Raw genomic sequence first — 15,536 nt, 5'->3', positions numbered from 1 at the left:
GTAGACTCCTTCCTTATTATTTACCTTGAGTCCATCTGTGGCAACTGGAGGCTTGTCAGGGATATTTAAAAGGCAACAACAGAGCTGAAGTACTTTAGTGCTGCTTAATTAATGATTAAATACTTTACCCATGTTTTTTAGATGTTTTTGAGTGTTGCAAAGTCCATTATTTTTGTTATGTTTTGGTTGTTTTTGGAAGAAAGCAACAAGACTCACATTTTATTTGCTTGGCAAACCAATTTCTGAGATTTTACATGTCTATGGGTCATGTATGGCCTGAAGTAGGCTGAAAGGGTTCCACAGGCTTCAATTACAAACTATGCAGCTGGGATGCAGTATGTATCGTCATCACACAGCTGCTTTTATTTATGTTCACCCTTAAGACTCTAGTAGCAGCTGCAGTATTTTCCCGAGCAACAGGCGTCACCACTCAGACAACAGTGCAATATCAGCGCTAATATAGGAAAGGAACGAAGTCAAAACCCAATAATTTTCCCCAAAAATTATTTCTTGAAAGTCTTATCTTTTCAAACTGTTGACCAGGGCTCTAGACTAACTTTTTGCCATGGTTGCACTGTAGTACCTGACTTTTTTTCTTAAGTGCAAATATTTTAACCACATTGCTTAACACCACAGTTTTACATGTTCACTTTTTTTTTAAAATTAGAGGACAGGGGACACTTGGGCAGTGCATTTATCGCAGCATATAATGTGTTTTCTGGATACACTGTGCTTATTCGGCGTTTCCATTCGAAACATATTAGCACCAGTTAGGGCTGCTCAATTAATTGAATTTTAATCACGATTACGATCTGGGCTTTCAACAATCATTAAAAATGACTGAGCCGATTATTAGCCCCTCCCTCGTGCTTTACTCTCGCACTGCTCCGTGTGGCAAATCGAGCGCACCTCTCTGCATTTCGAACACGTGTCACAACAATTAAGAGCAGCGGTCCCCAACCTTTTTTGCGCCACGGACCGGTTTATGCCCGACAATATTTTCATGGACCAGCCTTTAAGGTGTCGCGGATAAATACAACAAAATAAAAACTAGTACCGGTACCGAAAAAAAGAAAATTTATTCATAACACACGTGAAAAGACCAAGGAAAACCGAGTAAACGATAAAAACGATAACAAAATAACGCTGAAAACCGATAAAAACCCTGAAAACTATACATTTCACACCTGAGCCTCAACTCTTGCGGCCCGGTACCAAACGACTCACGGACCGGTACCGGTCCGAGGGCCGGGGGTTGGAGACCGCTAATTAAGAGGACCCGAGGGAAGCTCGGAAAGCTAAGCAGAAGTTATTTGGAGAGGAGAGTGACTGCTGTTGGTTGAAAAGAGAGGTAAAAAAAACCTTCAGTGGTGTGGAAACATTATGGGTTCGCAGAGTCAGACGTGGATCAAGTAGTGTGTAAACTTTGCTACAGTGTCGTAGCTGCACCACAGAGCAACACTGCAAAGTTCACTAAACATAGATGTTTACATTTTTCATTTATTTTTTATATTGCAAACATTTGCACTGTTATCAGTATTTGCACACTATTTTATATTATTTTTTGACAATCTTTAAAGTCATTATTCAATACATTGTTATTGTTAAATAAATAACGTCAAATAATCGAGATCTCAATTTCAGTGAAAATAATCGTGATTATCATTTTTGCCATAATCGAGCAGCCCTAGCACCAGTCACAAACACAGTATTGCCGGCAACGGTCTTTCCACACTCACGACAGTAAAAGCAGTGCATCATTCTGTCAGCTTTACTGTATCTTAGCCAGGGAAACTGTTCAAGCCACTCGCTTTGAATACACATTCCCCCTTTAACTTTCAGTGGGCTCTAGCTCGGAGTCGATCGTATGTGGCTCGTTATCTGATGTCGTCTCCGAACCAGTGTTAGACATAACGTGAGAGGTTGATGGCTTAGTGTCACAGCACTGGCTATGAATTTCGGGCGGATCAAGCCTTAACCTAATGAAAAAGTTATCAATCGTTCTTTTCAGTCCTTTCTCATTACCCACAGCTGCATCTACTTCTGTCGGACGAATAAGAAAGGTCCCGCACTTGACCATCTCTGATTGGTTTAGACCATGATATGCATAATGTGCATCTGTTGTTAACCACACGGAGACTTTCAGAGTTGCAGAGACTTTTTTTTTTTTTTACTCGAACAGCTGAGACCTAGGATTGTTTTTATAGTCGTATCATTGAGAAATTAGGTTGCATGTGTGACTAAATTGGTCGCACTCTAGAGCCCTTTGACATATCTGCCTCTGTATAATCTCTGAGGTTCTGTAGTGATGGTAGTAAAAACTGACACGACCGTGTCTGCAACCCAGCAGTCGAGAGGTATACCATCGGAAAAACAGCAGCTAGCAACAGCAGATGTGAGATCAATTTGACATCAGCTTGTCATCCGGTGCTCTTCCCAAGGTGGAGAATGTTGATTATGACAAAGTCTTGGAGGTATTCTCCTGAATTCTAAAGATGCTGTCAGTTCCTGACTGCCTTTGTTTCATTTGGAATCCATGCATCTCTCTAAAGACCTGGGTTGAAACTAGTTGGTAAATATTGCTAGTTAGCTACAATTAGGGGCCTTGGGATAAAAATAATGAGGTCTCATAAAAGAAAGCTTACATTCTAACCCAACAAAACCAAAAAGGAATTCTTCTATAACACAGAATGCAAATGATGCACATAAGAGTAGAAGTTAAGAAAATAAATTACCTTTGAAATGAGAGCACTATGGATCTTCTTCAGGATGTCATCCATCTCCATTAGTTTGGGTTGGATGAGTGAGCTATACGGTCCACTGATATGACCAATGTGGTCCAGGCCTAGGTAGTGGAGGATTAAAATGTCCCAGTCATCTCTCTTTAAGGTGCTGTCCAAGTGACGGGTTACATTGTTGTCAACCTGGAAAGAAGGTGACGCACGTCTTTAGATACAAGATTTAAGTCATATTTAATGTAGGCTTATCTTATTCAAAATTCATCTCCATACCAAGACTGTCCTCATTAAATCTGAGCTAAGAGGAAATTTACCCAAACCTGTGGTACCCTTGATAAGTAAACATCCCTCCTATCAGGTAATGAGCTCAGAACCACCAAAATCCTAGTATAAACAAGAACAGATTGCAAACAGTCCCACAGAACATTGCCGCTAAGGCATATGGATCTATTAGATGAGCAGTTTTGATGTGATGCTGGCTGATCAGCTGCCTTTATCCCTTGTATGACTTGGATCATTTTTATGTATCATTTCTAAAATTCATGTACCACATCAGCAACCAGGTGCTTTTATTCTTTTTTTTTTTCATATTAGCAGAAAATTACATTACATGACTTTTACAAGCAAACCCCAACGGCTCAACTCACACATACCTCAGTGTAGTCAGACACGAAAAAGGAAGTTGTGCCGTCATATTCCATGAAGTGTTTTGGGAAAAGGCGCACCCAGGTGTCATCCCCGTAGAAGACTATCCTCTTCCCTGCAGTTTTGGCTTGCCAAATGAGGTTGTCTTCCAACAGTGCAGGAGAATTTAGGTTCATTACCACATCAATGAAGCCTGGGATACTGCCAGTGGTAAGAGCCTGGGGAGGAATATGTTTTTGTCATTGTCCTTTGAACAATAATTGTCTTTTAATGGTGTTATACAACCTTACAGTTTCATCATATTAACCCCACTAATTAGGATTTTTTGCTGCAGTACAGGGATTGGTTAAAAAATGTATACATTCATTAATTAATTTTATTATTAAGGTTTAAAAAAACAGTCAAATTCCCATTAATTTAAATGGCTACTACACTGATCTAACATTAGAAATTAAACCAATTCCCACATCACCAAACCAATCTTGCTACCACAAATGGAAAGTGAAAGCTGAATCAGGTAGACACATGATATTTATGAAGTATAGTTTCTACCGATTTCATCATGGAATCTGAAATAAAACAACATCGGCCTCCATTTGACTGACAACTATAACACAGCCTATTTCGGAAGCCAGGAAAAAGCTGGTGCATCGTCGAGGGGGAAAGTACAAAGGCCTTGTCTTTATGCAGCGAAGTAGACAAGAGTTTGTAGATGATGGCAGGAGACATTGTTATTTAACACCCTCCCTCCATGTGCTGCCTGGAGCACAGCTCTGGATCCTCGCGGACACTCAAAAATCCAGACTAAAATGAGTAGTGACCAGGATTTATTATATGAGAAAAGCAAGACGGAGCTGTCAAGGGGTCCAGGGCCAGAAAATTCACTGTCATCTATTCTTAAAGCATCGTCCCTTATTGTGTTTATGTATTCATCTGATCAACCCTGATCAGATGAGTCCACATCTGGGTATTTTGTTCAGTGTTTTTTTTTTTGCTTACAAGACATTTTCAGCAATTTATGCTATATCACTGTATAGGTGCCACTTCTCTATCGCAATTCTATGGCTTCTACACAGGAAAACAAACCAAAGATGTCACACTTCAAAAAATGGAGGTAAAAATGCATCAAGTATCATGCTTCAATGTCACAAGATTCAAGCTTTTCTTTATTTTCAATCACGTTTTGAATACTAATGCCAGATGTGAATTTCTATGCCAATGCTGACACAGAGGTTTAGACTAATAATTTGGTGTTTCATGATTCTTTTTCTGTTAGCATATGCTATATTTTATTTTGTTCATCTTCATTAATAACCACAACACTCCTGGTTTAAAACCTATTTCATTATTCTTTAACATTCATTCAGTGCAAAATTGCATTCGAAACAACTGTGCAAAAGTCTTGAAAACCCCCTTATTTCTTAATATTGCAGTAGTGCAATGTTTCTATTGAAACATTTGCAAACATACACGGACACACAGTATATAAGGCAAAAACAAAATCTGAGAAATACTAACCAGGCTGAAAATCCATATTTGGTTATGAGCACCTTTATTCTTCAACAAAGTCTAAACTCTCTTACTAAGCTTTCTGACTAAAAGTAGTCTTCAGGAATAGTTCTCCAGGCTTCTCGAGGGACATTGAAAGCTCTTCTTTGGATGTTGGCAGGGGAGGCTAATCCTTGACTGTGTGTTTTTCTATCCAGGTATACTTGGATACACACTGACAGTGAGCTGAGATTATTGTCATGATGAAAAATTAAGCTGTTGCCAATCGGACACTTTCCAGATGGTTTTGCATGGTGGACCAAAATCTGACCAGACTTTCCTGCATTAATAATTCATAATTAAAATAAGCAAAATTCACCAACATCCCCAGCACTACTGGTTAAAAGGCAGCTCCAAACCATGACAGAGCCTCCACTGTGTTCTATAGATGCTGTACTGTTTTAGATTATAATGACAATTTTGAAACAAAATTTTCACAACTGGGTTCATCACTCCATCAGTCCCATTGCCACCAATTTTCACACCCGTTCTTAAGTAATTTCCCTTCCTTACGAATGACTTCTTGACCGACAACCTTCCACTGAGACCATTTCTGATGAGGCTTCAATGAACAGGTGACAGATCAAGTGAAGGGCCAGATAAATCTCTCAGTTTCTGTGTTGGGTCTTTGCTGGAGTTTTTCATATTACTTAAACAGCATTTGATAGTCATGTCGTTAAGCGGCTTTACAAACAAAAGATTCTTCTGAAAATTGTCAGGGATAGGGACTTGACTAAAAATGAGTGAAAAGCAGCCACAGTCCCCCCAGGAAAACTATCAAAACTTTGAAAGATCTTAAAAGCCTGAAGAACGACTACTCAATGCAACCTTTAAAAGATTACAAGGAATTCTGGAGCCTTGGAAGCAAAATACAAAGAAGTCACAGTGGTTTACGCCTTTTGCACATCCTTGTAAATTACAGCCACTTATGCATACCAATATCTTTTGTGTTTTTTAAGAGAAATAATATTCTTCTTAAAATATTTGTCTCCCTATTTAAAAATGACAAACTAATACACAAACTCTGGGACAAAGTAACCCACTAACAGCAGAAGCCTCTCAGTTGTTTCTGTTTATTCACAGGTGTAACAATTCCGAAACCCATCCTCTGAGCTCTGTTCCTGAGCTCAATTATTCACAACTTCCTTCCTTGCGATTGTTTTGCCTCTGCCAGCGCAGGTGCTTGTTTCGGGGAGAGATGGATGCTTTCTGCTTCAAAAGCAGGCGTCTCTTTCAGTTTGTTCGCTCTCAGGAAGGTCCCAAGTCTATTAATAGAGACAGCCTGACTAATGAAAACAGTGCCTTGGACATAAAAAAGGGCAAAAATGATAACACTGTTTGCAAGAACAAATGAAGGGACATAAAAGTATCTAGACGATTGCACAAGAAAGATCAGTTTGAAAGCTGTGCAGAAAAGTTCAGCTTAATTAGGCTACATCTTAAAATCCTTCTTGATGCCAAAACGGCATCGAGAAGCTGCCCAAATGAATCAGTGATTCATCAACGTACTAATTACTGTCCCACAGTATGTGTCTAGGCTTGCGATGCTACTGCGTAAATGTCAAATACAATATCAGTGGGGTATAGAGACACTCTCTGGCATAGTGATGAAAACTTGTCAAGGTGCCAAAATGCAGACGGAAGGGGGCTGCGATTCTGAGTCCTCGAGCCTGGAAGAAGATTTTTCAGTTTCCTCCTCAGTGCTTACTTTCTCTTGACTCGTGAAAGGAACACTTTCTACCATTAACCTGAAAATATCCAGAATTTCTCAGGTCTTATGACCAGATAATACATATGGAGGTTTAAAACAAAAGCAAAAACAACTATTATGCCTTTCTGTGTTCTTACTACCCCAGGAGATACCAGCCTTTGAAACACCCACAGCTGCTATGATTAACTGAATTCACTGTCCAAGTCCGGCATCTCAGTAATGTCCACTGACTGCTGTGCCAGTGGGAGCGTGGGGCTCTACCGGCCACATGCGAATGCAGGACTGGGGAGGGAAACTAATTTTCTCTGCTTGCGATGGTAAGAATGAGTAACTAAACTGGGGATCATCAAATTTTGTAAAAATGACCCCCATGGTAGAGTTTTCCTTCGTAATAACAGTTTGTTTCCCACAAATAAAACAACACACAAAAGAAAGAAGACTCTAAAACCTCACTGTGCACCAGACATGAAGTCAACCATGCAATATATCTCCATGGAGATATACTGTTATATTCTTAGAAACTGTGGAGGTAGTCGTGTGTAAATTAATGGCTGTGACATGGTGAGATTATGATTTAGGTTAGTTGGCTGTGTCATAGCAGTTAATTGGGTGCAATGCAGTGATAGTGGGCAGTAATAGGCAGTTGGTCTGTAATGCCACCTACTGGTGTGTCATCAAGCCTCAACGATGCAACAGAGCACTTTTTGTTTGGACAGCAGAACTTCTGAATCACTTCAAGGTTAAACTGACCAGCGTGGTGACCGCAAACAAATCTACGCGTGCCTCTGGGCCCCGATGACTACATGCCTGTTTTTGTGTGACGCACCGGCTGCAGGATGACAGCAGATGCCACTACACTAGGCCGTGTTTTTATAGTTTTCTATCGGCTCCTCAATGAAAAAGCCCAGTTTGAAAGGTAGATGCCAATCATTCAGGGTGTTATTGTGGAGAGGTATGTCGAAAAATGAAGCCACTACATTAAGCCCAAAATGCAAGGTGAGTTACCTTGAATCAAGAGTTACAGCCAAGCTCTCTAAAAAGTGATTAAGTGGCCCTTCTGCAGGACTGCAGATGAACCACAAATCAAACTTGCATGTTTCTGGGCAGCCGAAGGACGTGCCATCTTGAATTTTCCCGTCTCCTCCGTGTCCATACTACACACCTCTGCTGCAACGTAAACCCTTCACACACGCGCTTCTAAATCTAAATTTCGAATTTACTCTTATTGATCTCCTGCTACAGCCGCCTGCCCCACCCCCTCTCTGGTCCTGTCAAGAAATCTTTTTTAAAAGGTTCAAATCCGGGACTGTTTTTCTAAGCTGTCTTTTCTCCCCATCGCTACCGCTTCCTTCTCTAAATCCGGGGATTATGGTGAAACATCTGTCTCCCTGCAAGTCCACCTCAATCTCACTCCACTCTATCCTGTCAGCCTTCCTCCACATCACCAATGACATGCTCCATAACATCATAACCGGCTTGTTTTTTTCGGGGTGTTTGTTCTCCTTTCTCTCACACATTTACAGAAAGTTTACTTTTTTCTGTTTAATTCACTTCTACCTCTAAGTATATTTTTACTTAGCAGATGTAATTGGCAACAGAGACATAGAGTAAAAGCATTTAAAACCCTGAATGTGAATTAGCAGATCAGCAGAACACCAACATCAATCACTCAATTAACAGAAAAACCCAGGACTTCATTAGTTTAGTCATCTGCACTTCCCTTTTGCCAAGAAAATGTATCCACCTGACAGGTGTAGTGTATCAAGATGCTGAATTAATAGCGTGGTTGCTGCACAGCTGTTTCTTCAGACGGTAATAATAAAGGTCGCTCTACATTTTGCAGTGTTATCACAGGGCACAGGGCCACAGATGATGCTGGTTTAGACGGAGGGTGCAGTTGGGATGCTGATTGCAGGAAAATGTGCAGATTTGTCAGCTTAATGTTTATTTCACAACCATAACCATGTAACCAAAGCAACCCAGGACCGCCACATCCAGCTTCTTCCCCAGCAGAAGCTGGATGTGGCAGTCCAGCCAACGGGACAGCTTTTTTGCACAATTAGAGAATTTCCTGCAAAACTCTCAGAAACTGCTAGTCCGCATGCTCATGGTCCTCACCAGTGATCACCTTTGACGGCAGCTATCATGTTAGGGAAGTGTTCGCTTCAAAGATGAATCCCCGGGGTGGGGGGTAGGGTGGGGTCGTGTACTATCACTTAAAGTTGTAGCAGGATGATGCTCAACCTCACAGTACAAGGATCTGTACACAACCCTTTTGAAGTTGAATCCCAGTCCTTATATAGCCTGCCTACTCACTGCACATGACCCCCTTTGAGCACATTTGGGACACTTTTCAATGGGCATGTACAACAGCCTGTGCAACATCCTGTCAATTAAAATTCAGAAAGACAAGAGGAGTGGGCCAATATTCCACAGACTACAGTCTTGAAAGGATTGTCAAGGACCGGCCATAAGTACTCAAGAACTTACAGACTGTGGACTGAGTTCTTAAGTACTTAAGAGAACTAGAACTTCATGTGAAGGGACTGAGTCTGGTGACATTCAGTGCAAACATGCACAGATGTCTTCAGGAAAGGGGCTACAACTGCCACATTCCAAGGGTCAAACCACTCAATTAACAGAAAAGTACTCCATGACTTCATTAGTTTAGTCATCTAGTCTACAACGTCAGAAGTATCTTACCTAGGCTAAGAAGCCACTTCTCACTTGACTTCTTCTAAGAAGAAAAAAACTGGAGTGCTGTTCAGTGGTCCAAAGTGCTCTTTCAGATAAAAGCAAATGTTGCATTCATTTGGAAATCAAGGTGTTTGAGTCGGAAAGAAGAGCGCAGAATCCATGGTCTTTGAAGTCCAGTGGAAACCTGTGCAGTCTTTGATGATTTGGGATGACATGTCCTCTGCTGTTGTTGGTGGTGGTTAGTCCACTGTGTTTTATCAAGTCCAAAGTCAGCAGTCACCTACCAGGAGATTGTGGAGCACTTCATGCTTCAGTCTGATTTATTTTTCCACCAGGACTTAGCATCTGACCAAACAGTTTGCTGAATAGGTTATTACTGAGCTTGACGGGCAAACCAATTCATCTGACCTGAAGCCCACGGAGAATCCATGGAGTACTTTAAAGTAGGAGATGAGAAACACCCGACCCCGAAATACAGACGAGCTGAAGAGTTTTATCAAAGCAACCTGTGCTTCAGTAACACCTCAGTCTCCATGTCATAACACACCCATGCAATAATTTGTGTTAACGGAGGCCCAACCAGTGTTGAGTGTATAAACAACCTCACCCTCAACCTCTCATCCTGTCCACTGCCTAACCAACACATGCTCTCTGTCACCCTCACTAACCTGAAGATTGCAGAGTCAGCACTCTCATGCCTCCCGTGTCAGACGCTACAGAGGAGAACTGTGTTCATACTGTGAACCTTCAGCAGCACCTTTCTCCAGGTCTGAGTTTGTATTGCAATCTCCTTCTGTTAAAACAACTCGATGCTGTCAGCATATCCTCGATCCTCCCACCGCAGAGCGCTTCCTCTAAGGCACAGGCTCTGCTTTTAGTTTTGCCCTCTGACACTCAGGCACACATATTCTGCTTCACCTGACAATTTCAGTTAGATGGCTTCCCCCAAGTTCAGCACTACCCGACACCCATGGACAAAAGAGGGCTGCTCTTTTTCCCCGAAAATCATTCCCTTTGCAAAATCTCTTCAACACCACTGACAACAGAGCCTGACTGAAATATTAAGCTGTCGACTGTGGCCTATCACAAACATACAGATAAAGGTTTTTATGTTGTCCATTTTGCACCAATATAAACATCTTTTATACGATTGCAGATTTTGAAATGGTTAGTCCGTCACACAGCTCCCGTTTGCAGCACATGTAGTACCGATCACAGACGAGAAGGGGTGATTTACTAATAAACAATGACTCCATCTCTCTTTTGTAACTGTATATATAATGCTATTGGCTGATGATATCAATATCAGATATATTCCCTAAAAAGTATCAGCAAGGGCTCCAGGCAGGCTTTAATTGGTGGCGTGCTCTCTGTCTGCCTGCGATGTTAACGTGTTACAGCACAGCAGACTGTCATGAAAGGTGCACATGACATGACTCCAACTCCCTCCTGGCTCCGCTCCCAAAATACTCTCGGCAACATGACACATCATCCAAATGTGACAACACACCATGTTTTCACGCTTTCAGCCATCTAACCCTATTTTCAGATACGGGCTGAAAACATAGAGCTTAATTCAAAATGTTCGTCACAAGTTCTTTTTACAAGCTTTTCTGGGCTCACAGAAGTACTGCCATTTCTAGCTTAAACACCTCTGATCATGGACTGAATGATTTAAATCCTTCTCAATACAAGTCAAAATTACAGTCCTGGTCTTCATCAGTTTCACATTTGTCTACAATCAAATTATTAAGAATCTGCAATTCTTAAAGGTGCTTTTGGGTAATTGCACTATGTATATATCGTTGTATTACCAGATCTTTGCACACCTCAACTCTTTTAAACTGCCCTAAATCAGGTTGGCACCAGAATCTACCTTCTCAAGACATTCATCCATATCGAAAACAGTGATTAAGATCCTTTTGGGTGAAGATTTGGAGCTTTTCTTCATCTCCACCCCAATCACTGGTGGTGTACCTCAGGAGTCATCTATAGGAGCTTTTTGGTTTATTTATATGTTCACTTTAGGCAAAATTTTTCATGAGCACAATATCTCATTTCACTGTTATGCTAACATAAAACAAATATATCTAGCTTTTAATCATTAGTAGTCAACCCGCATAAGTTCCATCCTTAGCTGTCTCCAGGAATCTCTTCTGAATGAAGACAAATAAGACAGAAGTTAAAAACATAGCACCACCCTACTGGGTGGAGCTATGTTGTTTTTTTTGTTTTTTCAAGCTGATGGAATTTCCCTAACTTAAGTCCATTCACTCTCTTAAGGATATGAATACCAAAAGTGAATACGCACAAATCTGTGCGTAAATCATGCGTACGAGCATTTCACACACAAATCCATCATTTATCAACATTTTCATACCTGAATTTGTTCAAACTTTAGGAACAAATCTGAATCCTGTGTACAAACAAATGAAAGCCTGGCTTCCTTAGGAATTTAAACATCCATCCATCCATTCGCTTCTGCTTATCCTTTTCAGGGTCGCGGGGGGCGCTGGAGCCTATCCCAGCTGTCATAGGGCGAGAGGCGGGGTACACCCTGGACATGTCGCCAGTCCGTCGCAGGGCCAACACACAGGGACAGACAACCATTCGCACTCACATTCATACCTAGTGACAATTTGGATTATCCAATTAACCTATCCCCACAAGCTGCATGTCTTTGGACGGTGGGAGGAAGCCGGAGTACCCGGAGGGAACCCACGCAAACACGGGGAGAACATGCAAACTCCACACAGAAAGACCTGATGGTGGAATTGAACTCAAGACCTTCTTGCTGTGCGGCAACAGTGCTAACCACCGTGCCACCGTGCTGCCCGAATTTAAACACAAGTCTTTAAAATGAATACTACTGCCACTACTACTACTACTAATAATAAAAATAATAACTTTTATTATTGCATTTTGGTTATTATTTATAGTTTCCTATAACAACATGAACCAGAAAATATTCAGAATTACAATAAAATATTTTTTTAAGAAAAAACAAAATACTAAATAGAAAGGTGCAGGTGCACCTTTTTGATTTAAATATATTCCATTATCAGGTATCTTATCATATATTAAATGTTCTTATCTTTCATTAAAAATGACTTCTATCATTGCTAGATGTCACACATTGTAGAATTTCTTGGCACTATTCCATGGATGCTGGAGATCTGGATTTTTTTCTCTCTCATTGCAGTGATTTTCTCACCTGAGCTCTTATATATTGCCAAACAATTGTTTCACTATCAGTGATAGTGCGCAATCAAATGCTCTCCATCCACCGAATTTATCAGAAAGAATTGAAGACATTTATGTTTTCTATGGTTTTTGCTCGCTTCCAATCGTCTAGCTATTTTCTTTTAAACAAGACTTATACTTTCCACAAGCATTTTAAAGTGTTATATTTTATTCTTCCTCCGTGCTGTTTTGTTATGTTTCCTGTCTTGATTTCTCACACTTTTTTTTAAACTGTCTGTTCATTTTGGATGTTTCTAAATGTACTAATGACTCCTTTAATACATTAAAAAAAATACACATCCAATTTTCTCATTAGTGTGAATCAACAGATTTCTATAAAAAAACCAAAACAGATGAGATTTAGGGATGTTGTTTAAATCTGCATTTGAGTTGCAAAGCGGACAAAATGGACAGTAAACTGAGCATTAACACTGAGCCTGGGTTTCATGCCTGTAATGGAAAATATTACACGCCTTCAGCACCATAAAGAGAGCAGAGAAGTTAGTGTGTATTTAAAGGAATACCACATTACAGGGTTAGGTATTAACAACAGAATATTCCTGGCATCATCCGTTTCAAGTTTTCACTACATAATAAAGTGCTAATGTAGAGTTTCAGAGATGCAGATTTATGTGTGCAGTTGGAAAGGATTTGAGAAATGCTGATAGTTTGGATCCAAGTGGTTGACTCACTACAGCAAACACTAATCCAGAATTCTAACAGACACACGCCATGATGAGAGACAGTGGACAGATTTGATGGGTGTGTTCTCATTTCAACATCATGCTAGTGGCATCCTACCTTGATCCTGGGCATAGTGACTGTAGGTGGTCTCGCCTTGGCCACAAAGCTGTGTGATGAGCCTCTTTCCACCACGTGCCTTGTGTAGGGCATATACATACGGCCATTGGGTCCAAACACAAAGTCCTCTCGGAGGGCATCCACTAACATAATAACCACCCTTTTAAACAGGGGCTGCGGGAGGCGAGATGAATTAGGAGCGCTTCCTGTGAGGTTAGAAGAAAGCTTATGAGTTTTAACAGGTTTAAGTGATCAGTACAGGCCGAGGAGAGGAGTGTGAGCAGATGTGGATGAGGCTGGACTCACCTGTCAGCGGCTCGGCTGGCAGATCTGACAGCTTGCTCTTGGATGAGAAAGAAGACTTGACAGGTACGGGAAAAAATCCCCGCAGGAAAAGGGCAATGCCAATCACTTCGAATATTAAAATAAAGGAGGCGAAAACAGACGAGCGGACCTTCATGGTTTGGCCGACGGACACTTTAGGAAGTTAGGCTACAGAGATGACTTGCTAGCTAGCAACCAATATAACGCTCTCTACTCTGTTTAATTAAATAAAAAAGAGCAGTAAAAGTCATGGTATCCCATTTCAGGTGGAAGCGCTGTGAATCAAAATATTATAAAGCTACGTGTCAATGAGTTGCGTGGTGTATATGTGGGCGTAATTCACAATATACACACTACCAGCGGTTAGCACTGTGTTCATTCACAGCTGCTTCCGCATTGATAGCACGAAACTACGGGTGGGACTTAGAGCCGAACAACACCAAATCGCGTTTCCTACGACGCTTGCTTGTCAGAATGACAATGTTATTGTAAGGTCTTCACCTTACAATATAAAGCACCCTGAGGCAACTGCTGATGTGTTTTGGTACTTTAAAATTGAATTGGATATTACAGTGTTATACACACGCACACACACACACATTATATACATTTATGACTTTCTGTTTAATTATAAGGAAAGTTTTCCATCTGAATGTTTGCAATTCTACTGCAGTACTGTTTTCAGTACCTTCCATCTCAACAGCAGAAGCAGTTGAAAGCTCTTACTTGTCTGACAGCCACATAAAAACTGCCTGTTGGAAACCTATGGCCATTCGTTCCCTACATTCCTGATTAATGGCCTCATTAGTCATCCGTCAGAGTCGTACGTGCTCTCCCTGCTATGCTGACAAAATGTGAAGGAAAAACAGGCCTATAATCTGTAATAGTCCACGCAGATTAATAAGAAGTGTTCCTCTCCTGAATCCACTACACACGCTGAAGTACACTTTGTGAGCGTTTGTCCTCCTCCTCTTTACTGCAGCAAAATGCCAGCTGGTCCCTGAATTAGATTTGCTTACATTGCCTAAGTACAAAGGACAGCACTTAGAGGCAATGAGATACTTTCATCAGGCAAATGAACTGCTGGGGACAGTGTTGAATTTCTTTTTTGCACAATTTAAATGTGACACTGATGTGGTCTGACGCTGACGAAGCCTGACTGGACATTAGTTGGGGATGGAATTAACTTCCACCTCGTGGTGTGCTTGAGCTCCTGCTGCCATCTACTGGAAAAACAGAATAGACAACAATGAATGATTTAGTTTTCCCCTAGAAACGTAGCATGAATGATGCGGAATATAAATTGTACTTCTTCCCCTTTTTTTCATCTGAAAAGGTCTGAAAAACAACAAATAAAGATGTAGTAAGTATGAAGGACTAGGTTCTAAATAATATTGATAGGACCATGGGGTAAGTTTAAAGTGCAGGTTGTTTTCCTAAACAAAGATGGTTTGATTTGAGTTATGCATGTTGTATTGAAGCACGGTTAACTGATGAAAATGTCCAATCAGGCTTCAGCAGCGTCAGACCACATCAGTATATTTGTTCATAGTACATCTGTGTATCTGCCCATCTGTACAGCAAACTGTATTTCATTACCCGTATTTATACATGTGTAATGACAATAAAGTTGAATCCTAATCCTAACACATATGATGAAAGCCATTCTTTTAATGACCAAAACAATATCCTGTCAAACAAAAATAATTTACATTAATCTTTTATGAAAGAAGGACAAGCAATCATGTTATTCACTGTGTAACTCTAAAAATCAGAATGCTTATATAATTGTGGAGGTACTACTTCATGTCTTCTACTAATTTACTGAA

General features: G+C 40.7%; 1 protein-coding gene across 1 annotated transcript in view; it reads right to left on the bottom strand.

The window, feature by feature from the left end:
- Window positions 1-14,100, bottom strand: part of pigg (phosphatidylinositol glycan anchor biosynthesis class G (EMM blood group)) — an 87,207-nt gene extending 73,107 nt beyond the window's left edge. Inside the window, exons 1-4 of the mRNA XM_006781851.3 lie at window positions 13,690-14,100; window positions 13,384-13,589; window positions 3,392-3,601; window positions 2,736-2,924 (exon numbers count right to left, since the gene is read on the bottom strand). Of these exons, the coding sequence (XP_006781914.1) occupies window positions 2,736-2,924; window positions 3,392-3,601; window positions 13,384-13,589; window positions 13,690-13,843 (759 nt within the window). The 5' untranslated portion in view covers window positions 13,844-14,100. The remainder of the gene's footprint in view (window positions 1-2,735; window positions 2,925-3,391; window positions 3,602-13,383; window positions 13,590-13,689) is intronic.
- Between the last annotated feature and the right edge of the window lie 1,436 nt (window positions 14,101-15,536).

Source organism: Neolamprologus brichardi, chromosome 2 (genome assembly GCF_056152115.1).
Source record: "Neolamprologus brichardi isolate AB-2024 chromosome 2, ASM5615211v1, whole genome shotgun sequence".
NCBI lineage: Eukaryota > Metazoa > Chordata > Actinopteri > Cichliformes > Cichlidae > Neolamprologus > Neolamprologus brichardi.
Note: the sequence above shows the minus strand (reverse complement) of the source record. Positions and strands in the feature narration are given on the sequence as shown.